We start from the raw sequence: 23,406 nt of genomic DNA, 5'->3' as shown, positions 1-23,406 counted from the left end.
AAGTTATTATAACTTATTCGCCGCTCGTATACTATTAGTCACCCCCCAAGATGTATTTATGTCAAATGAGCCATATGCCCAGAGTAAGCCGGATGTCAGTGAGACATGGCAGCAGCGCGTTCAAAACTGTCCTTGAAGTGAGAAAAGGTGTCGTTGTCCACGATTGCAAATGCGACATAGTCAAAGGAGCGACCAAAACGGGCCCGTGGGGTCCCCAGAAGCTCTGCCCAGATACCAGCAACGGCTTCGACCGAATTTTGAAAGACTCCAGTGCCAAAGCTACCCAGTACAATGTTGCGAACCTGACGTCGCTCAAACAGGAAGAGAATACGGGCCATACGCTCGCGCATTGCGAAAATGATGGAGGCCTCGATAGCATGACCAGGACCAGAGACCGCCTTTTTGCGGATGAGCCCAGCATGAACTGCTGGACTGGTAATCACGTCGATTTCCATAGGCACGGCCATTGTGCCATCGTCAAGACGAAAGATGACGATTCGTGGAGAATAGATCATAGCATGCGAGTAGAAGCCATCCTTTCCGTCGGCAGAATGGAGAGTATAGAATTGTTGCGCTGTCGGTGTCATGAGTGAGGGATAGAGTGTTGAGCTGCGTGCAAGAGACTCTTCTTGCGCGCTGGCCCCGTTGATGAATCCACCTCCTGGTTGCTCTGAACAAAAAAAAGTTGAAACGAGGAAATAACGTGGGCAAAAGCTTACCTGCAGATGCGAAATTGAGTACACCGATAGGTTTTTTGCGACCAGAAGTGCCCGCAGAGCGGGCGGCATCGAGCGTTGTTGTCTCTAGTATTTCAATCACAGTGAACGGCCGGCTTGGCGGTGGAAGCGCTGGGCTATTTGTTTCCCAAGTAGATAACAGTGAGTTTGGAGCGTAATAAGCAGTGTGTTCAGTTGATTCAGTGATGTTGGGAGCGAGCGGATAAACGAGCTGGTTGACTACGACCCGTCCAGAAGAAATCGCCGCTAGGGTCGTGTCTGCGATGCTCTTTAGTTTCTCTCTTGAAAATGACATGTCAGCAGGCGAAAAGGGAAGTACCTGGAACGGTCACGTTAGATTTTGGCTTGGCAAACGACCACGATGGCATCCAGCACTAGTCCGATACTCGCAAGTGCAAAGCGTCGCCGGCCGACTATGATATCCGGGACTTTCCATCCCGCTTTAGGGTGTGCATAACGCGACCAAACCTCCTAAAGTCTCACTCTGCTGGCAGTCACGACATGATTCACTGTCCTCCACAACAATTCGAGAGCTTCCGCAAGAGTGCCGACGAAATCAAGGGCATCTCTAAACGCCAAGTGCGAGCTTTTTATGAGCGACAGAGTACGCGTTTCGAATGACGGAGCTCGCTCGACCCACAAACAAGCACAGATGAAATTCTCGACGGGTTATTAGAAGTAGAGGGTATATTGGGCTCAAAGCTACCTGACACAGTGTTTGGGACCTTCTCCCGCCAGCCAATATTAGAGGATGGGCCATTACTTGCTTCGCCGATTGCAGAGAACGGCGATGATGCTGAACGGCAGCCATTGTTGGGTGAATCGAAAGAGAAACAGCGGGAACGTGCCGATAAAATTGCGCTCAATGGTGCGCAGCCTTTCACTAGTTCAAGCTGCCCGTGGTATAACCGCTTGCCTAGTGAATATTGCAGTCAACATCCTCCTGCTTGGGACCAAGGGCTTCGCTGTCCTGCTTTCGTCATCAGTTTCCCTTTTAGCTTCATTTGTTGACTCTGCACTCGACTTCCTCTCCACGCTCATTATCTGGGGTGCCGCTCTCGCCTCTAATAAGAAAGATGATTCCACAAGATTCGTCTATCCAACGGGCAAAAAGCGTTTCGAGCCTCTCGGCGTACTTATATTCTCTGTGTGCATGATTGCCTCGTTCAGCCAGGTTCTCGTAGAATCTCTGCGAAAGCTATTCGTCACTGGAGACGACCATTTGGGTACTGTCTCGTTGTTTGGTAAAATGCACGCTATTCCTCCATCGCACTCCCAAGCTTTGTTCTGAAGATCTGCAGAACTATGATCGCAACTATCGTCATCAAGAGCGTAATATGGATCTGGTGCGCTAAATTCCAGTCGTCCTCCATACAAGCCCTAGCACAGGTCTGTTGCGCCTTCAGGTGTGGGCTTGTTTCTGACCCACTATTCATGAAACAGGATGCCAAGAACGATGTCTTCTTCAACACGTTTTCCCTCATTATTCCGGTGAGTAACGACTAAACAGCATCCACGAGCTAATTCGACGTCTAGTGGGTTGGTGAGCTGCTCTCCATAAAACAACTCGATCCTCTGGGTGGTGCCTTTCTCAGCATTTATAGTTTGTTGATTCCAGCCGGAAATGAACGGGATACTCATCCTCATCAGTCATTGTGGAGTGGATCAGGACTCTCCTTGAGAACTTTACCAAACTATCAGGAAAGATTGCCAGCAACGAACATCACGCGCGGGTTCTGTATCTGGTGTCTAAGTTCAATCCTGTTCAAGAGATCTCATACTTGGAGGTCTAGTGGGTTATTCTCCATTGCCTGCATTCCTTTGCTCATGTCCTGATAGCCACGTTGGAGATGAGCTTATCGTTGAGGTGGACATAATGTGCGTTTTCCTTGTGGTCTTGTTCTACATATACCTATTGACTCTATAGCCTGCCCTCGTCCACCTCGCTTCCATATGCACATGACGTTGGGGAGACAATCCAGGCTTCGATCGAGGCCCTCGAGCTGGTTTCGCGTGCCTAGTAAGTGGTACTGGGTTCTCACTTGCTGGTTTTGAATGTAAGCAGCGTGCATCTCGACTATTCGAGCGATAACCCGGCGCAACATGGAGGGAGTGGTGTTTGAACAATCATAGAGAGTATTATGAGTCGATATAACGGTGTAATATGTACCTACTCCACCTCACCTACCTCTGATCTACGGCTAGTAAGCTGTGGACAGGCCGTGATCGTGAGCGGCTAAGATGCCCTAAGCGAAGGCGATCGCGCGCACCGTGCGCGCACCTCCCACGCTTTCCCAGAAAGGAAGCGTTACGTGCCGTTGATTGGGTCAAGCCGGTCTCGGTCAAGCCAGTCTCCGCCAGCAGCGAGAGGCCACCAACAGCTCATTGACTGGTTTTTCAACTCAACTTATATACTCTACAAACCAGTTGAATACCAACAATGAGATAATCCTAAGTCAGTTATGTTGGTAATCTCATATGCGTGTCAGCGATCTCTCCCGTGTTGGCGACCTCAGGCGCACCAGTGATTTACAAGTCAGATGCGTCAGTGATCTCATATGCGCATTGATGATCCCCCGCATTAGCGACTTTAAGCGCAACAGTGATTTATCCACTTGCATCTCCCACGATGTGGGTCGTGAGAAGGCGCGCGACCTCGTGAGAAATCATTCCACCCTTTTTTTTCATGGCCACCACCGCATCTCCGGGCCCTGCCCAAGGCAGCCCTCACAACCAGCTCGTGCCGTCCGACAACATACACGGTGACACGTCGCAGAGCACTCCCAATCAATCCGACGACTATGACACATGTCTTCTGGAACTGGAGCACACCATCCAGACTGCTGTGGCAAAGATGGTGAAGAAGTTCCCAGAGAATGAGGCCGCCATACGCGCCTATGTGTATCATACCCTACCGGCCAAGCGCAACTCTACACTTCACAACGCACTTTTGCACAACCTGGCGAAGGAGTTTAAGCTCCGAGGTATGTCCACTACCAGCTTTGCTCACTCAGATGGCTGACTTAGCCCAGGAATACAGCCAACAAGGGAGGTACTCAACGCCAGGTTTGCTCAGAAGACATCGGCAGGGCACTCCTGGCACAACTACCATGACTGGCCACAGACGACGAAGGACAGATATCTCAAAGAGTTGAAGGTCTTCAAGGAAGGGCAGGAACTCATGGTGAGCTCAGAGCTGAAGGTTGGCAGGGTGGCCCAAAGGATGGTGTCAGACACGGCACACCCGCATGCTATCTTTGGTGAGTGGGCCACATACCAATTGTCGTAGATGAGTCAGAGATCATAATTATGTCGCGTCAGTGATTGCTGTTGTGTTGGTGATTGAGCCATCGCGTCAGCAATTGCTGTTGCGTTGATGATCTCTGACTCGTTAGCCATGGTCATGTCGGCAACTGCACGTAGGGATGCATTACTCATGTATACCACAGGGGAAGAAGCTCTATACCTGTACCGGCACACCTATGGCTGCCATTATCCCGCAACTCAACAGGAAGTCGCGGGGCACTGCCTCAATGATCGTCACTGGTGGTCTGGAGAAGTATTATGAGTACAAGGACTTGGGGTTGTTTGGGAAGATGCCCACCAACAATATGGCAGACGAGGCCAACAAAATGACGTTGTTTGCCATGTACAACAACCCTGTGCAACCACTCAGTCGATCCATTGGCCGCGTCCGGTCTGATTGTGCTCAAATGATGAAGAGAGCGCTAGGTATAAGGCCTCTCTAGCCCTTACCAGATATCTAACAATTTCCAAAGAGATGGCTGTTCCCCCAGAGTTTGTTGCTGAAGCAAGGGTACAAGGATGATGGCATTGATGAGTTCTATGCTAAACAAGGTGTCCGCTTCATCCGTCCCGAAGGCTTTTTCTTTGACAACCAATCAACAAAAAACTTCAACCTCCAATTTGCCAGCCGCGTCCGGGGCCTTCTTGTTAGCAAGCAGATTCGGTTTGAGCGATTGGACACCGACCCCGACTCAGTCGACCTAGACCCTCACCTTGTGGCAGTCATGCAGACACCCCAGAAGAATGCAAAGGCCAAGAAGCAGTCAAAGGGAGGCACTGCATCTCAGCCAGCCACAAACCAGGCAGCATTCCATCACCAGTTCGACTCCAGCCAGGCTACAGGCCGGGTAACACTGGCTCACCAATCACCAATGCAACAGCGATCACCGACGTACGATATCATCCCACATCAAGCTCAAATATCACCGATGCGACAGCAATCACCAATGCGGTATATGCCATATCAACGCCAGGCATCACTCACGCAGGGACAGCAAGCGCAATCACACCAATTACCGATGCAACAGCGATCACCGATGCGACAGCAATCACCAACACCATACATGCCATATCAAGGCCGGGCGTCATTCACGCAGGGACAACAACCATCACTGATGGCACAGCAATTGTCGACGTACGGTATGCCATACCAAGGCATGCTGCAAGGCCAAGGATCACTCACGCTGGCTCATCAATCGCTGATGCAACAGCGATCGCCGACATCCAATATCATCCCACAACAAGCACAGATGACACTGATGCAACAGCAATCACTATCATCCAACACGCCCTATCAAGGCCAGGCATCACTCACACAGGCTTACATATCACCAATGCAATAGCGATCAACAGCTTACACCGACCAGCCGGCAGGAGGGCATATTCAGGAGCGGGCATGGGGCCAGACGGGTCGTTACAATGTAGACAGACTCATGAATACAGAATAGGCACTAGGTGACAAGTTTTAAACCCTAGTTAGTCAGGTCCCAGTGATCACTGTTGTAACTGTTGTAACAGTGATCATTATTGCGACAGTGATGATGCTTGCGACAGTGATAATGCTTGCGACAGTGATGATGCTTGCGACAGTGATGGTGCTGGCGACAGTGATGGTGCTGGCGACAGTGATGATGTCGAGCTTCACATCCTTGAAGCGCTCTCCATGAAACTGGCTCATGATGACACCCTTGTGGTTGGCAACCATCGCCCAGTAGCTACTTTGCGTAGGGGGCATTTGTATGAACAGCTGGAACCCGTAGACACAGTACCTCCACTTACGGCCGTGCTGTTCCCACTCCGTGTTCAGTACAATCTGCTCCAGCTGCATGTCCCGGGGGCGGAGCTGTGTGGCAACGGGAAACGAGCCATCCGGAGCTCTGGTCATGCCTTCGGGGTAGATGATGTCGAAGTAGGGGGTGCTGTCCTTGCTAAGAAGAAAGATCAGCTCTGCAAGAACGATAGTGATCACCGACATGCATCAGTGATCACTGGCGCGACAGTCACCCTCTCGCGTTGGTGATGTCACGTCAGCGATCACTGACACAGCGGCTATATAAACTTACCTCTTCTTGCCCTTCTTGCCCTTCTTCACCTTTTTGTCTCCTTTGCCGCTGTCTTTGGCATGTGAGTTCGTGTTGGACAAGGGGCCAGCCTCAGTGCTGCTCTTGGGGGGTTCCTCTGGGACTTGTACAGGGCCTCCAGCCTGATTCTCCGCCGGTAGCATCGGCCCTTGGGGCTGGGGAGGGATCCAGTCTCCACCTAGCAGACGCTTTCCACCGGGGAGCAGCTTCCCATCAGGCCCCGCAAAACCGTACCCATCCATTGTCCTCCTCGTCGTAGATGCTGAAGCCTTCCTGGCTTACCTCCAACAACTGACCATGCTCTCGCCACTCCAAGGAATGAGGAGAGAGCAGGGGGAAGGTGAATAGCTCGGGGAGACGGAAGGTTGGCTTGCTACTTGGGAGGGAGAGAGGTGGGGGAGCGGTCGAGGGGGACCCTGTCCTAATACCATCGCTGCAAATTCGTTAGTGACATGAGTTGCGTCAGTAATCACCAATACGTCAGTGACTGACGCGTCGGTGACTGCCGGCGTCGGTGACTGACGTATTGGTCAGTTTAACACTTACGTTTTCAGGGTAGATTTTTTTTGTGGCCGTCTGCCTGTTCCTGTCTTGCTGCGAGATGGGCCAGCTGGGGCCCTTTGGCTCACAGGTGGAGGGGCGGCCAGTGTCTCATCATCCCTGTACCAAGCAGTTAGCCATTCCATCTCATGTCAGTGATCACCAAGAGTACTTACGAGTCATTGATGAACTCTTTCGACTTGACCTGTTTTTCCTTCCCCTTCCCCTTGTTTATAACCACCTTTGACACTAAATCATCCCCTCCCGCACTTCTGCACCGTTCCTGGACTGCGTCCTGGCTCGCGATCCACTCGTGGTCCTCTGGGTTGATAAATGTCCCGTCTTCCTTCTGCACCTTAGCCAAATCCGCTTTGACCTCCCCAATCGACCTGTTTTTGGTCACAATACCAAAATGTTCCGCAAGGAAGCATGTGTTGCGCCTACGCTGCGCATATGAGACACCCTCGCCATTGATCTTGACTCGGTGGGTGTTCCGATACTTCTCTGCGGCTGCGTTTCTGGCAGAGGTTGCAGAGCCAGATTTTTTCGCAACCCGGATCTTCGGGTGCTCAGGCTTGACTTCCTTGACTTCGTCGGGTGTGTCTTCTTCAGATGAAAAGCTGATGCTATTCAGAGTTAGCAATCTATCAGTTCAAAGTTTTAGATTACCTACCCTGGCTTGCCCTGAGATCGTTCACGTTTGCGCGGAGTGAACGATGGGATCTCATCGTCAGGAGTGAACGATGGGATCTCGTCATCACCATGCTCACTGAGGTCGCTTTCGTCAGAGCCTAGCACTGGCGAGTAGTCGGCTGGGTAGAAGTCCTCGTCGTCATACTCTCCCCAGAGTTGCCACCGCTTGTTCCACGGATTCCAGTACCGTTCGCGCTTGTTGTACTCATAGACACGCCACTTCTTGTCCCATTTCCCATACTCCCACGGCTTGTCGGTCCCATCAATGGCAGGGCGAGGCGGCTGGCGGGTATCGTCGATGGCAGGGCGAGGTGGTTCTCCTTCGGAGTCGTCAGTGGATTCTTCGTCACTGGATTCTTCGTCACTGTATTCTTCGTCACTGGATTCTTCGTCACTGGATTCCGAGGATTCCTTGTCGCTGGAGGCAGAGGATTCACTATCTCTCCTTTTTGGGCTCGAAGCTCTCATTGGAGCTGGAAGATGACCCCCTGCTGGGGCTCTTCCCGTCGGGGGCGGGGGCGGGGCCAGGGGCGGTGGCATGGGCTCCATCAGCCATCTGCACGTCATCGTTGACCGGGGCAGAGTTGTTGTTGTTAACGCCAACAGCTTTTCTGACATTGGCGGGGTCACTGACGCGACAAGGACGTCAGTGATACTTCAACTGTGGAGGAAAAGAAAATATACCTCTCAGGGGGGTTGGCGGCATGGGCTGAATTAGCCTGGGCCATCGGCACATCGTCGTTGACTTGAGCAGGATTACTGGCTGGGGCGGGGTTGGGGTCGTTGTCTTGAGCAGCATTGCTGACGTGGGCAGGGTTGTTCTTGTTAATGTCAGCAGCATTGCTGACGTTGGCGGGGTCACTGACGCGACAAGGACGTCAGTGATACTTCAACTTGGGAAAAATGAATTTACCTCTCGCCGCTGAGTGTTTTGCCACTCAGTATCTCGCCGCTCAGCGTTTCGTTGCTTGATATGTCCATCCGCAACTTGGCTTGGTCGTTTGCGTGAAGAGAATCATCGGCAATTTGCTGGGCAGGGATGTTCTCATTGATGTCAGAAGCATTGCTGATGTTGGCGGGGCAACTGACGCGATAAGGATGTCAGTGATACTTCAAGTTGGGAAAAATGAATTTACCTCTCTCCGCTTAGCATGTCCATCTGCACCTCGGCTTGGTTGTTGCCGTGAACAGGATTATCAGGAATTTGCTGGTCGTTCTGAGACTGGTCTTCATTGTGTGGTGAGGCAATTGGGGTGGGAGGGGAGGGTATGGCCTGGTGTTGTGTCTCTTCAGGCACTGGCGTCAACTCTGTTGGAGAGTCAAAGACTGCCGCATCCTGCAAACGACGCTTCTTCTTGGGATGCCGCTCATTGTCCACCCCTGTCTCCTCGTCCTCCGACGTTAATTGCTTTTCGTCGATACTAGAGCCTGTAGTTTTCCGGCTCCTCTTGTGGCCTGAAGCCGGCGCTTTCTTTGCTCGAGCGATTTTTTTCGATGTGCTACTGTGGCAGTGTCAGTCGTCGGAATGCCGGTGAAGCAGTGCCTACTCAGGGACTTTGCGTTTCCGGTTCCCAGGTGCTGGCTGTGTTGGTTCTTCACTATTTTAAAGTCAGTGAGTTAGTGAGAAGGTAACTTCGGCTCGTTACAAACATTGCTGGCGCGTCATCGACGGGGGGCCTTGCCCGACTGGCGAGCACTGCGACGAGTGGCAACCGGGACGTTAGGGTCAGCGGAGGGCTCAATGGTAGCGCGTTGTTTGTTCTTGCGGGGCGGCATGGCAGTGGTTGTTGTTGTACGATGTGGTGGTGGTAAAAATTGACAACAAGTGTTTGGTCACACACGCGTCACCCGCAGTGTTTGGTCACACACGCGTCACTTGCTGACGCGTCGTTGCATGTGACTCCACCACGGGCGTCAGCAATCTTCCTATCTGAACGTCAGTGACAGGATCATGCATCAGCGACTTGCTCATCACTGATGTAGCCTGTCGCATCACATTGGGGCAGCCATTGCACCTCTGGCATGCGACTGGTGGCTTATCCATTTTGGTTTTGACTTTTCCCATAGCGCCCTGCTGGCCTCGTTGCTTTCATGTGTGGGCCATATCCTGCTTACAGGTCAAGACCTGGTCGCATCACACTGCACCCCACATACAAACCATAGCTCTCATTATACTGCTCATATGACACTTACCTTGGTCTCTACTGGCCTGCCCCAAACTCCCTCACTATACTTCAAACCTGCCTAAAAGTTAACATACAGCAAAAGGTATCAGACACAACATAAACCCGGCTACAGGTTTGGCAACATAAATCCCTTGAGCAATGCACCACATCTCTTTTTTACAATGGCTTACTCAACATTCCATGAAGCTTTCTCGAGGCCCTACTGATCCTACTGCATTGAGAACAGCCCAGGCTAACATATATTGTGTCTTTAAAGGCACAAATCGCATGCCAGTCATCGGCGCACCAGTGATAGGTCGCTGGCACGTCAGTGGTGGACAGTGTGTCACTAATGCATCGCCTGTTCACCTACACATCAGTGATTGCAAACGCGAGATTTGCTGACGTGACCACCTTCCTTACACTCATGCCACCACGCCATGCCACCGACGAGGACCGTCTTGCCACACGTCAGGCCAGCAGAAAGAAGTATAATGCTAGCCTCCAGTGAGTCGTCCTGGCGCTGGGCGCGGTTAGAGTACTAGTTAATTTTCTTTGGTTAGTGGGCGTCAGGTTCGCCAAGAGAGCAATAAGGCACGCGGTCGGGCGTAAGCAGCGCAAAGGTCATCTCTCACGCCTCAAGATCCCTTCTGCCATCTTCGAGTTCGGGGAGGTGCCTACAGTGGCTACTGGGTCACACTACCTCAAGTCCGCCTTCCACTTGATCAACGACTTCAACCTCGACTTTGAGCGTAACTTCAACTACTACCTCGATTTCCCCTTCAACGACTGCAATGGCCACTGCGAGATGGGCTATTCCCCCGATGAGCTCCACGACATTCTCACTGGGTGCTTATTGCGGCGGGACTACGATTGGCGAGACTCCCGGGCTGCCTACCTGTCAACCCTACGTCCCAAGATCGCCCAGGACACTGCTCGAGAAGAGGCCCGCTGTCTTTTGAAGAAGTGGGAGAGCATGCAGGCTGACAGTGACTCATATCCGCCTGTAACATTGGCTGGGAAGGCCTTTACAGCTCACCAAATGTCTCTAGCGCGTAGAATACTGGTCTTGTATTACAAAGAAGTCTTGAATCTCACTGACCTGTGAGTCAGTGACTGGTGCAACACATTGGTCATTGAGTGTATCACAAAAACGAGTGGGTATGACGAAAAAGTTATTCCAAAAGCATCATTTAACTCCGAATCCATTTTCTTATCAAGATTGACTTCTGTGAAGCAACTGTCTGGCCAAAGTGCAGCACAGTCAGTGCCTACTAGTAGCTAGGGACTTTTTAATGCTTTTTATCCAGAAACTTATGTACAGGGGTCTTGTACAAGAGTTTGAAGTCCAGAAAAACTGGAAATCAGGAAGTTTTAGGCCTAGTGATCGCAAATAGTGGCTATGCTATTTGCAATCATTGGGTCATGTGATCATGTGTCTCTAATTGGGGACCTTGCCAATAGGCTGGTTTACAGTCACTGGATAGACCAGTGATATACTGCTGATGTGTATACAGAAAAGTTATGATATTGTGCAAAAAAGTTATATAACAAAATATACTGCAGTAAAGATTTTACAATGAAAAAGTTGCAAATACTGCAATTTGCAACAACAAAATATGTTGGGGGAATCAATCCCCATTTTCAAGCACTATAGCTAGTCCATGTTGACCATAATTGGCTAGACTGGACATTATTTGTCAGACAATATTGGCTCATAACTACCCACTGCAGCAAAAACTGCATCTATACTTTCACCAACCAGCTCCTCATCTAGCTGGTCCCCTTCATCAACATCAGCATCCAGGGCCATGGGTGGCCCAGTGTCTTGTGGCCCATCCTCACCATCTGAATCTTCCTCTGCTGTTGGAGGAGGGGGCTGACAAGCTGGCCGTGTGACAGGAGGAGCATGTCGTGTGCGATCAACACTGACACCTAACTGCACTGCTGAAGGTGGCAGCCCATGCCTAATGAGTGATCGCAGGCGTCGGCGATGAACCTCGTCAAAGCGCTCCCTCTCAATGCGCTGTAGGTAAACATGGTAGGCAAGAGATGGATTGTTGTCCACCTGGCTGAGGTGCGCCTCATATCGTTCCAGAAATTGGCTTTCATCGTACATCCAGGTCCAAAACCGCTGAATCTCAGTATGCAAACGGTTGATTTCCTCGTCTGACCGTTTGAGCTTGAAATGAAGGTCCATGGCCTGCTGAGCAGGGCCGCCTGGCTGGGCCCAAGGTTGATCACGGATATTGATGCGGCCCTCTCGCAAGAGGTCAAAGTCAGCAACGAAGGTCATGTTGGCCAGGTTGGCCATAGTGAATGTTGGGCGAGGGGGAGTGAGTGCTAGAGCTCGGGTGTTATAAGTTTCAAGATCTTTTTGAATAGTCTTGGAGCGGCGTTGAGTTTCTTTCTGAATATGGACACGCTGATTATATCCTAAGTACAACAGTTAGTGAGAGTCGGTGATAATCAAGGAGTCGTCACTGCTGCGTCAGTGACCATCACTGATCCGCTCCGCTATTGCCAATGTTGTTGCGTCAGTAATAGTGGCGGAAGCGGGTCAGTGATGGCTACTGGTGCAACAGTGATGTGCCAACTTACCCGTGTTAGGCAAATGAATCTTGGCCGTCTCAAAATGGTTTGCCACAACACCTGCCTCCAGTGCATCAAGACTCTTGTGATAGGCTCGCAGCTGGACAAGTTCGGCAGCCTTGATATATTCTTCACTGTCAGGTGTCCACCTCTGCGTGCCAAGGACTCGTTCCAGCCACTGGACCTCATCGAGAGCTCGGTCATTTTTCTCTTTGGCATGGCGGCGTTCAGTCTCAATGTGATTAGTGAGCGACACAGAAACATTATAGTCGCCTGCTTCCATGATTGGGTTTGGACGATCAGCTCGGACCTTGTCCCAAGCTTGCCTGGTAAGGGTAGTGAGTACTTATTTGTAAAAGGAGTCCAAGAGGTCTCACTGAGTGGCGTCTAGCTTCACCAAGGCTTGGTAATAGCTCATCTTGGCTGTCTCTGCAGGAGGCTCCTTTTTCAGTTCCGCCAAAAACTGATATTCAGCGTCAACCCATCCATCGAGCTCGCTCCGTCGGACCCCGAGATGCACCAGGAGCTTCTCAAGCTCTGGCTCCTGGCGTTTAATTGTGAGTGCATTCTTGTACTTATTAACAAGGAGTTGTGCTGGACAAGATATGAGTGGACAGTACCATTAAGAGATAGGAATACTGACCCAGACCCCCATATGCATCTCGCTTATTGGCATGCTCCATGTACATTGCAATGAATTGACGGCGGTGGAAGCGGCTAGCTGTGCGTGTGGTGGACACAAGATTGTTGGACTTGGAAAAGAATGACTCGCAGTTCTCGAAATACTCGCACCCAACACCATGACGATACCTCGGAAGATTCTTGCACTGGCAAATGCGAGAGTGGCCAACACCATGGAATGATCCAACCAGAAACTGGATCCGCCGGCGTTGGCATAAGGGTCCTAACACTTCATGTCTCCTGACTGCTCTCCCGAAAGTGCAGCCAATATCGTAACCAAAGGCAATTGAGCAGTTGAGCGTCCTGGCCATATGGTTTACAATAGCCATGCCATACTTGAACCTGGAAATAATGTCAACAACTATGTCAACAACCATATGGATGAGATGAGTGATATACCAGTGATTGCTGATTCACCAGTAATCATAATCGCTGACCCACCAGTGATCACTGGTGGGTCACTGGTGGGTCAGTGATGGCTGATGGAGAGTCTTGGGGACAATAAACCAGTACGCACATTTCCCCACTGCGGACCATGTCCACCAGAACCATGACAAAGTTGTGGCGACAAAGACAAGGCAGAACCCCAGTCTCCTCATAGGCTTGCTGAGCCAATGTGGTGAGACGCTCTTGCATGTTCTTCCATCGTTCATCAGGGCAGTAATACTCCTCCGGTCGCTGGTAGTTGGAATTTCGGAGTTCCTCCTCATATGCCGCTTTAAGTATGTTAATATGCTCTTTGGCCCACAGATCAACTTCTTCCCGGGAGAGATAATAGTCTCCTGCCTCCTTGCAATTGTCAGTGCGCTCATTTCGTGACACAGGGTTGAGTCGCTTAAGACTGTTATTCCCATCAAGGGTGCACTCCATCTCTGGGTCCAACGGATGGTCATCTTGGAGATTATACTGGCATGCTGGGCATGTGTTCTGAATGCGCCAGTGGGGAGTGTCCCGACCAAGCGCAGCGGCAGCACGGGAATCAGCAACAGCACGGACATCCAGATAGGCATCGAGGGCAGTGCGGAAGAGGGCAGGAAAGTTGTGATTTGATTCCACCATATGCATATCACACATGGCTAAGCAAAAAGCTTGAATCGAAAGCCGTGGAGAGCGGAGAAACATGCTGCGATTGTCAGGGGAAACCCTGATGCCGTCACTTGATCCCATCAAGCGCCGCGTCTCCGCTCGCGTCTCCACGTCTCCGCTCGTGTTTCCGTGTCTCCACACCCTGACGCTCTCCCTCCACTGCCCGCACCACATCCCACATCCAGTAATCCCTAGTCTTCGACTTCCCTGGCCACCCCTTTCCGGGACCCTCTCCGGAGTCACCATCAGGGATCACTAATGCCATCGGAGACCTCTCCGGATGTGGATGCACCACTTCCCTCTAGACCTTGAGCCTATGGCCTGCCAGCCTCTCTGGGCTGTCACTTATCAAGGTCTCCCTACGATCTCTACCTGCTGGACCTCTTAGGTGTCTCCAACCTATGTCAGCGTTCGGGCTTACGTTCGGATGGCTGAGCCTCGCCATGGCTCCGCTTCCCACTCCGCCACCACGGCCCCCGTCATCGGGTCTCCCTTTGGGTGAGGCCTACTGCCGTTAAGGCTCGTGCCTACTGCAGCGCCCCAGGCTGCACGCCCTCACACCCACCTCTCTGGAGACGTCCGGGGACGTCTCCGAGTGACCCTCCTGTCGCTACCCTCCAGTGGTCATGGCTGGCCGCCATTCCCATTGGTCCTCTCCGACACTCCCTGGCCCTTGGGCTGACCAGACTCCTTCCCTTTCCGCTCCACGCCTTCCCTTTCCGTTTCCGGCCGTCACGTCACGGTCACACACCCGGAGTCGATTCCGATTCCGGTTCCGATTCCGGTTGTCACGGTCACGGTCACAAGCGGAGACGCTCAGAGGCAGCCTGGACCTCCCGAAGCCCTTCTTAGGCCTTCTAAGGATGCCTGGGCTCCTCCCTTGGCATCACGGTCCCAAACCTGCCTCTCCGGAGCTTCGAGGGCTACTCGACGCTCACCTAGGGTCCATTAGCGACACCTGACTTCTCCCATGCGTCGTTCGTCGCTATGCAGTCACTCTATCATTACTCCGGTCACTAGTATATAGTAGTGCACCTGAGCAGAGGGCTCCTTGGCTTGTTCTCTAAGGATTCCCCCTCTGCTCAGGACTCTGATTTCGAGCCTCGCGAGGTTGCCCTTACAGCGATACAGCTCCAGGGCACGGACTGTCACAACAGTGTTGATGACTTCAACCGAACATGGAAAGAGTCCCATGCGCACACAAGCGGCAGGCTTTGATAGTCCATTCCGTGGAACCCTAAGTGAAGCCTCTCGAGTACCTTTCCTAGAGGTCAGACATAAGAGCTAAATGACAAGACATGGTTACCCACCAAAGACGTCAACAACATGGACTTTCATAATCTCTGCGCCAGCAATAGGGGTCCATCGCCGCTCCCATGGTGCCTGACGAGATGTAGGGTTGGCCCGCCAGTCCAAATATGCATCTGTCATGTGTTCACGGTGCTGACGGAAGCCATTGACTACCCTCTGTGTCCTGTCACTGCGGTCAGGTTGAGTTGAGCGTCTGAGAGTTTGTGTCAGTCATGACCGACACGTTAGCGATCACCGACGCACTAGCTATTGCCGACGCGCCAGTGGTATTCACCTTAGTTCTTCCATCATCTCCTCTAGTAATCTCCGTCCTTCCTCTCGCTGCTCCTCAGTGTGAAGGGCGTCCTCCTGACCCACTTCATCAACAGCACTCTGCATCTCAGCAAAGCTCATGCCCTCATCCAACGGTGCAGCGAGGTCGTTGCCAAACATGTCGTTATCATCGCTATCGCTATCGTCATTCTGGGACGTCTTGGCAGCCTCCAGGTCCACTCTGGCTTGTTCTGGGGCTGCCTGAGCTTCTGTGAAGGAGTAAGAGGATAGCTTACCTGCAGCTGCCTGTTCCTCTAACTTTTGCCTCCTCTGCAGTGCAGCTAGACTCTTGGCTGCAAGTTCTGAGTCGGACTGTATGCGTGGCAATGCAGCCGCCATGACGGGATCCTTGCGTTTCCTCTTCCTCCTTGGAGGCAGCGGATGGTCGCCGTTGTACTCCCGGACCGGACCAAAGAGCTGGTCGACACTGGTGATAGGCATAGTGAATAAGTGACTAGTGACTGTCACCGGCGTTCCATTCCGACGCACCATGTTCCCAGGCCATCATAGCTGATCACTGACGTGGTCTATCATCACCAATGTAGGCTATTATCACTGATGTGGTCTATCATCACCGACGCAGGCTATTATCACCGACGCAGGCTATTATCACCGACGTAGGCCACTATCACTGACGTAGGCTATTATCACCGACGCAGGGTATTATCACCGACGTAGGCCACTATCACCGACGTAGGCTATTATCACCGACGTAGGCCACTATCACCGACGTAGGCCACTATCACCGACGTGACAGAATATCACTGATGTCCTGCAATCACTGACGTATGACGTAGTTCCATCACTGACGTGGTAGAACATCGCTGACATATCACTAACGTAGTCAAGAGTCAAAGGAATGTCGTGCTGACATAGCCGACGTGCTGATTACCGACGCAGATGTTAGTCCTTTGTGATGAAACATATTTTATAACAGAAAAAAAGATACATTAGGGATTGGTAGACTCTACAGAGACCACAGGGTCCAGAGCGTGTTCCTAGCCTCTTATCCCAACCCACATATCGCCCTTGTACTCCCCTCGACGGACATGGTCTCGATTTGCCAGGTTGTCTACACAGTGTGCCAAGAATTGCACAATCTCCTCCAGCTCATTGGCCTCACGAAACTCCACAGTGCAGTTCTTATCAGCAGCCTGCAGCTCATAGGCAGCATGCTGGGCTAGTGGCCTGATTGAAATCAGTGATTGTATCAATGGCACATAAAGATACTGGGACTCACTCCTGAGTGAGAAGGCGGACCTCATGTCTTTCTACAACTACCCAAACACAAGCTGGATGAACCAGGGTAGCTACTGGAATACCTTGATGAATGTTGGAGGAAAGCCTGTGGGGGCTAGACCTAGGAGAGGCTGGTGGGGTCATAGTTGCAGTAGCCAAGGGTGGAGGAGGGGAGGGATAATGGATGGGAGGGGGTCTGGTTATTTCCTCTATGATGTCCAGTAGAGAACCAGGAATGGGACTGGGGTGAGCAGCCTTGAAAAGGTAGCGTGCAACCTCTGAGATGGCAGAGTAGTAGTTGGTGGAATAGCGTAGGCTGCTACTGGTCCTCTCCTTGGGAGGGAGAGCCTCAAGAGCTCACCCACTGGTGCAGATGAGTGTGTATATAGCAAGGGAGAATGTGTGACACACAATGACTGATAAACCCCCAGCTGTGGTCCATACATAACCATGAACCAAAGAAAGTCCGAGCCCAAATCCTCATTCTTGTAAGTCTTGTTGACCTCTATATCGCTCCATATGTCGTGGTACAGTGGTCATAGTGCGAGTGAGAAGATGATAACCGATGTCCAACCGATGTTGATCACCAGACTGGTCAGCCTTAAGTGCTGAGTCGCTGATGCGTCTTGTATCACTGACAAGTCTTGGATCACTGACGTGTCTTGGATCACTGACGCATCTTGGATCACTGACACGTCTTGGATCACTGACACGTCTTGGATCACTGACACGTCTGCAACGTATGTCAGGGGAACCCCCGCTTCGGCCTCCTTCGGACCCTCCGAACGCATCCGAGGCGCATCCGACCGGCGCCCCCTCGGACGCTCCGACCCACCCCGACCATCGTCCACGGCCTCCTTCGCCCGCACAATCACCGATCCGTCAAGACCCTCCCAACGATCACCTTGGGACAGAGCCTGCGACGCCGCTCAGGCCTTCTGCGCTCTACGTCGGCAGTTACGGACGACCAGTATATAGTTGGCGCCCTAGCAGGCGGACCCTTAGAGTTTCTTCTCTTTGGATCCTCCCCTGCTAGGTCGGTCCCTCCGTGTATTTCCTGTAGTCTTATTCACGCTTTGGATCCTCCCCTGCTAGGCTTTCGTCGGAGTCTCCAGGGTTGCCCTTACAGCAGAAGAAACTCTCTACGGGATTAACCGGTCAAGATTGCCAGGTTTGGTGCTGACTCAGGCTCGGAGTACGAGTCCGTACCCCCTCGTCACCGCCCCTGCCACTTGACCCCTCCTCCTCTGCTCTTGTCGTCTTTACGCCCGCTATGTCTACCGGAGCTGCTCCGGACGCTGACGCATGCATGGACGCACTTGAGGCGAAACTAGACAACCTCACCAATATCCTCACCCACCTTGCTTCCCAGGCTTCCGCTGCCGCACCACCCTCCGGCAGCTCCCGAACCGCCTGGCATCTCCGAATGCCCCCGACGGATGCGTTATTTGGTGACATTACTGTCGCCTCAAAACTGGTCTTACGACCAAACCCCCCGTTTGCGTTTAACGGAGATCGCAAACGCCGCCGCGCCTTTCCTATACGCGGTCAAAACCTACGCTCGGCTTGCCCCGGAGGCCTTCATAGTTAACGGAGAGCCGAGCGAAGAAAAGGCCGTCCGCTACGCCATGTCCTATATGGCGGAGGGACCTGCTCAGCAATGGGCAGAGCGTCATGGGAGCAAAAACCCCTTCCCTTTCCCTCGGTGGAGCCAGTTCCTCTCCGAGTTTCGCCTTCGGTTCGTCGAGGAAAACGAACAGGACCTCGCGCTCGCTAAGTTGGAAGCGGGGTTATCACATGGGAACGCGGGATGTCTACGGATACACCGACGACTTCGAGGACTTGATGGACCTCGCTGGCTTCAAGACGCGTTGGTTAAGGTAACCAAGTACCGCCACGGACTTGACCCCTTGATCAACAACGGCATCACCTCTTCGAACGACCCCCCAGACCTCCGTGACTATCTGGGCTGGCGCACTCGGGCTTTCCGACAATATGAAGCCCTGGTGCGAGAAGCTCATTAAGGGAACGGCTACCCCGCGGACCGCCTGGGAGCCCCGCGGCGCCTTCCCCATCACTCGTTCGGCAACTCCGTTCCCCATCCGCCCGGTGGCCCCGCCTGTGCCACCCGCGGCCCGCGCCCCGTCCCGGTACCTCCGGCTCCCGTCCCCTATGGAGCTGGATCGTACTAGGGCTCGGGGTGCCCCTCGTCGAGCCTGCTTCAGATGCGGCGACCCCAACCATTTGGCTCGGGACTGTCCGCTCCCCGCCCGACGTCCGCCATGTGGACATCCTCGACGAGGTAATCCAGCAACTTGGCGATGAGATGCTGGGAGAGCTGCTTGCGCGGTTGTCCGATACTGCGGCCTTAGCGGAGGCGCATTCGGAGGCTCCGGCAGAGGATTTTGTCCCCGCGACGAGTGACTGGGTGTGCCCTCGTTCGCGTCCATAAATCGTTTCACTTGTTTGTATGATGAATCAACTCCCTTGCCCTACAACGAGCCCGAAACGAAAGACGCACCCTCTGCCCCCCTCCGAAGCCCCCGTTCGGATTCGCCGACTTGCCTGGGAGAAAAAGCTACCTGGCAGTTATACCATCTCTGCCGCTCCTGGCGTTAACTCGCTGCACCTCCCCCCTTGAACTTGAGTCCACTGCGAACGCGCTCAAGCTCTCCCTCTCGGGTCTGGTCGACTGCGGAGCTACTTCGGACTTTATCGACACAGAATATGTCAACCGGAATAATGTGCCAGTCCGAAATCTCTCAGTACCCATCCCGGTCTACAACGTCGACGGCACCCCCAATGATGCTGGGTCTATTCGCCAAATCGCGGACCTCGTTCTACGGTACAACGGACACTCCGAACGCGTTCAGCTGGCTGTAACCCACCTTGGGAAACAGGACCTGATACTCGGATACTCCTGGCTCAAAAAGCATAACCCCGAGATCAACTGGGAAACAAAGGAGGTGAAAATGAGTCGTTGCCCCCTGCAGCTGCTCTACCTGCCGTGACGAAGAGCGGACCGAACGCGCTGAGGTTCGGCGGCTCCGACTCCTTAAATCACGACTACTTGGGGCGCCTTCCCCACTGTTTGCGCTATCGATATCGCTGGCCCAGATGATGCTGACGACGAGCTCGGAGCTGCTTCGGACCCTCCGGAGCCCTCACCAGATCTCGACGGCGACGAGCATCTTGAAGACGGCGACCGCATCTTCTACACCTCCTTTTGCCCAGTTGAGGAGATCCGCGGCGGCAGTACAGTGTCCCAACGCCTTGCAGAGGCCTTCGCCCGTAACTCGGCCCCTCCGCCTCGGAGATCCCGGACTGGGCCAAGGAGTTCCAAGACGTCTTCGACAAGGAGTCCTTTGACACGTTACCAGAACGAAGGGCTTGGGACCACGCTATCGAACTCGTCCCCGACGCGAAGCCCGCTAACTGCAAGGTGTATCCGATCTCCCCCTCGAACAGCGCGAACTTGACGAGTTCATCGAGGAAGGACTTGCCACAGGCCGTATTCGCCCTTCGAAATCTCCGATGGCCTCCCCGTCTTCTTCGTTAAGAAAAAGGACGGAGGGCTTCGGTTTGTCCAGGACTACCGCGCCCTCAACGCAATGACGATTAAGAACCGGTACCCCCTTCCGTTGATTAACGACCTTATCAACAGGCTCAAGGGCGCTCGTTACTTCACCAAACTCGGCGTTCGCTGGGGTTTTAATAACGTCCGGATTAAAGAAGGAGACGAGTGGAAGGCGGCCTTTCGGACTAACCGAGGGTTGTTCGAACCTTTGGTGATGTATTTCGGCCTGACAAACTCCCCTGACGTTCCAAACGATGATGAATGACATTTTCCAGGATCTCATTCTTTCAGGCGACGTTATGATCTACCTCGACGACATCCTTATCGCACATTCGGACCTCCGCAAGCACCGCGAGATCGTCCGGGAGGTCCTTCGGCGGCTCCGAATGCACAAGTTGTACCTTCGCAAGGAAAAGTGCGACTTGAGAAATCGTCAATCGAGTACTTGGGGGTCATTATCTCGCACAACCATGTCGAAATGGACCCCGTTAAGGTCGCCGGAGTCTCCGCATGGCCTCCGCCCGAAAACAAGAAGGACGTTCAGCAGTTCCTGGGGTTTGCTAATTTCTACCGCAGGTTCATTCGGGATTTCTGCGGGCCTGGCGCAACCTCTCTTTGCGCTCACCAAGAAAGACCAGAAATGGACCTGGGGAGACGCCTAAGCCGCCGCCTTTCAAGCCATCAAGGACGCGGTCGTATCAGAACCTGTCTTAGCGATCCCGGACGACTCTCGGCCTTTCCGACTTGAAGCAGACAGCTCAGATTATGCGACGGGGGCGGTTCTTTCACAACAATCCGCCCCGGACGGGAAGTGGCACCCTGTAGCGTTCTATTCCAAAAGCTTAAATGATGTCCAGCGCAACTACGAGATTCACGACAAGGAGATGCTCGCGATCATCCGCGCACTCGAGGAGTATCGGCATTTCCTCGAGGGCGCCGCGCATCCGGTTGAGATCTGGACTGACCATAAGAACTTGGAATACTTCCGAAAGGCGCAACACCTTAATCGTCGGCAAGCCCGATGGTCGCTGTACCTTTCCAGGTTTGACTTTACGCTGCACCACGTCCCCAGGTCGCCAGATGGGCCGTCCCGATGCTCTCTCCCGCCCGGCCTGACCACGGTATCTCCGACGACAACTCGGATGTCACCCTCTTACGCCCCGAACTGTTCCACGTTCGCGCTTGAGGCCGTCACTGTCTCTGGGCCTGGCTCCGAACTTGTCCGCGACATCAAGGAAGCGCTATCCGGTGAGCCTGACCTAGAGGAACCCGTCGCACTTGCGGCTCCAGCTCATATAGCTGTATCTTTGCAAAAGATGAGGGCTGAGCTGCAAGGCTGTAATGCAAAAGATAAGGGCAAGTGCCCAAAGAAAAACTTATAAACAATAAAATAATTACTTATAGGCCCTCTGGCGGGTTTTGACTGATGGGATCAGTGCATTCAGATAATATTACTTAATGTGGAACGATTTTTGATTGCCATCACTAGATCTAATGACCAGGTGATGCCACATCAGTCTTACTTAATCTCTGAATTTATTTCCTTATTTCTGCCATATAAGTCCAAAGTATTACCATACGAGTATTCGGCCTGAAGAAAAGGTGATTTATATGACTATATCAATTTTTAGCTTAGTCATATCTTTCAATTCCATTGAGAAATTCAATAATTAAACCCTGTTTCACATCTTTTGCATTAGAGCCTTGCAGCTCAGCCCACATCTTTTGCAAAGAATGGGCTATATAGGGTGGCGGCTCGGCAACTCTTGAAGGTCCGAGGTCAAGCTCGGGGCCCCCGCTCATCGCGTTCGGATGAGTGGGCCGTCTCAGGCGACCTCCTGTACTTCCGCGGCAAGGTCGTAGTCCCCAAAGACAAAGACCTGAGGAGGCGCATTATAGAGCTCTGCCACGACACGCGTGTCGCCGGACATGCCGGGCGGTTCAAGACCCTGGAGTTGGTTTCGCGCAACTACTGGTGGCCACAGATGTCCCGCCATATCGGACGCTACGTCGCGACCTGCGACTTATGCTGTCGTCGAAGGCCCTCCAGGGCTTCCGCACGGGGAGCTACATCCAACCGAAGTCCCCCGAGCGCTGGCACACGGTCACTGTGGACTTCATCGTCGAGCTCCCCGAGGCCCATGGGTATGACGCGGTTATGGTAGTGGTTGACGCCCTCGGGAAACGCGCTCACTTCACCGAATGCCATACGACAATAGACGCGGGTCGGAGCTGCCCGCTTGTACTATCGGAACGTCTGGAGACACCACGGAACCCCCGAGAAGTACATTTCGGACCGTGGTTCGCAGTTCATCGCTGACTTCACGCGAACTCTGGCGCTTAATTGGCGTCAAGCCGGCTACCTCTACGGCTTACCACCCGCAGACCGACGGACAAACCGAACGCGTTAACCAGGAGCTCGAGCAGTACATCCGAATCTTCACCAACTACCAACAAGACGACTGGGACGAGCTTATCCCTGCTGCTGAGTTCGCCTATAACAACCACCGTTCACTCCTCCACTCAACAGGTACCCTTTATGACGGACACTGGCCGGCTCCCCCGAATGGGTTTCGAGCCGGGCACCCGCTCAGAGTTGGAGTCAGTGAACGAGTTTCGCGATCGGATAGCGAACGGCGTCTCCGAGGCGAAGGCCGCGCTCGTCAAAGCCAAAGACGAGTATAAACGGTACTACGATCGGAGACGATCGGACGCTCCGAATATTCAAGTTGGTGATAAGGTTTGGTTAGATGCCTCTGACATCAGAACAACTCGGCCCTCCGAGAAGTTCTCCCACAAGCGCCTCGGACCGTTCAAGGTGCTCGCAGAGGTTAGCAAAGGTGCCTACAAGCTCGACCTCCCCCCGTTACTCCAAGCTCCACCCCGTCTTCCCCGTTGTTAAACTCGAGCTCGCTCAGGACGACCCCCTTCAATGGACGACCCGGCTACGACGAACCGCCCCCGAACTAGAGGACGGAGTCCCCGAATGGGAAGTCGAGGAAATCTTGGATGCCAGGATAAGGTATAAGCGTCTTAACTACTTCGTCAGGTGGAAAGGCTACGATGCTTCGCACGACGACTCGTGG

At 52.9% G+C, this 23,406-nt stretch overlaps 2 protein-coding genes across 2 annotated transcripts; one reads left to right on the top strand and one right to left on the bottom strand.

Annotated features, from left to right (window-relative positions):
* Positions 1 to 95: 95 nt before the first annotated feature.
* Positions 96 to 1,032, bottom strand: MIND_00945100 (DUF2263 domain-containing protein; the record flags this gene model as incomplete). Its single annotated transcript, XM_037366069.1, has 2 exons — positions 96 to 670; positions 720 to 1,032. 2 exons carry the CDS (start codon positions 1,030 to 1,032, stop codon positions 96 to 98), a joined length of 888 nt encoding a protein of 295 aa, XP_037217481.1.
* A 54-nt stretch (positions 1,033 to 1,086) lies between these two features.
* MIND_00945000 (Cation diffusion facilitator) lies at positions 1,087 to 2,860 on the top strand (the record flags this gene model as incomplete). The annotated part of the gene is made up of 11 exons (XM_037366068.1): positions 1,087 to 1,184; positions 1,232 to 1,341; positions 1,390 to 1,605; positions 1,658 to 1,988; positions 2,039 to 2,126; positions 2,181 to 2,228; positions 2,274 to 2,340; positions 2,388 to 2,529; positions 2,577 to 2,615; positions 2,665 to 2,757; positions 2,803 to 2,860. Exons 1-11 carry the CDS (start codon positions 1,099 to 1,101, stop codon positions 2,858 to 2,860), a joined length of 1,278 nt encoding a protein of 425 aa, XP_037217480.1. The 5' UTR covers positions 1,087 to 1,098.
* Positions 2,861 to 23,406: the final 20,546 nt, after the last annotated feature.

The sequence above is a fragment of the Mycena indigotica genome (genome assembly GCF_014461135.1).
Source record: "Mycena indigotica strain 171206Taipei chromosome Unknown Mind.scaff0008, whole genome shotgun sequence".
Lineage (NCBI taxonomy): Eukaryota > Fungi > Basidiomycota > Agaricomycetes > Agaricales > Mycenaceae > Mycena > Mycena indigotica.
The sequence above is the reverse complement of the archived record's forward strand: the minus strand, read 5'-3'. Positions and strand labels throughout refer to the sequence as shown.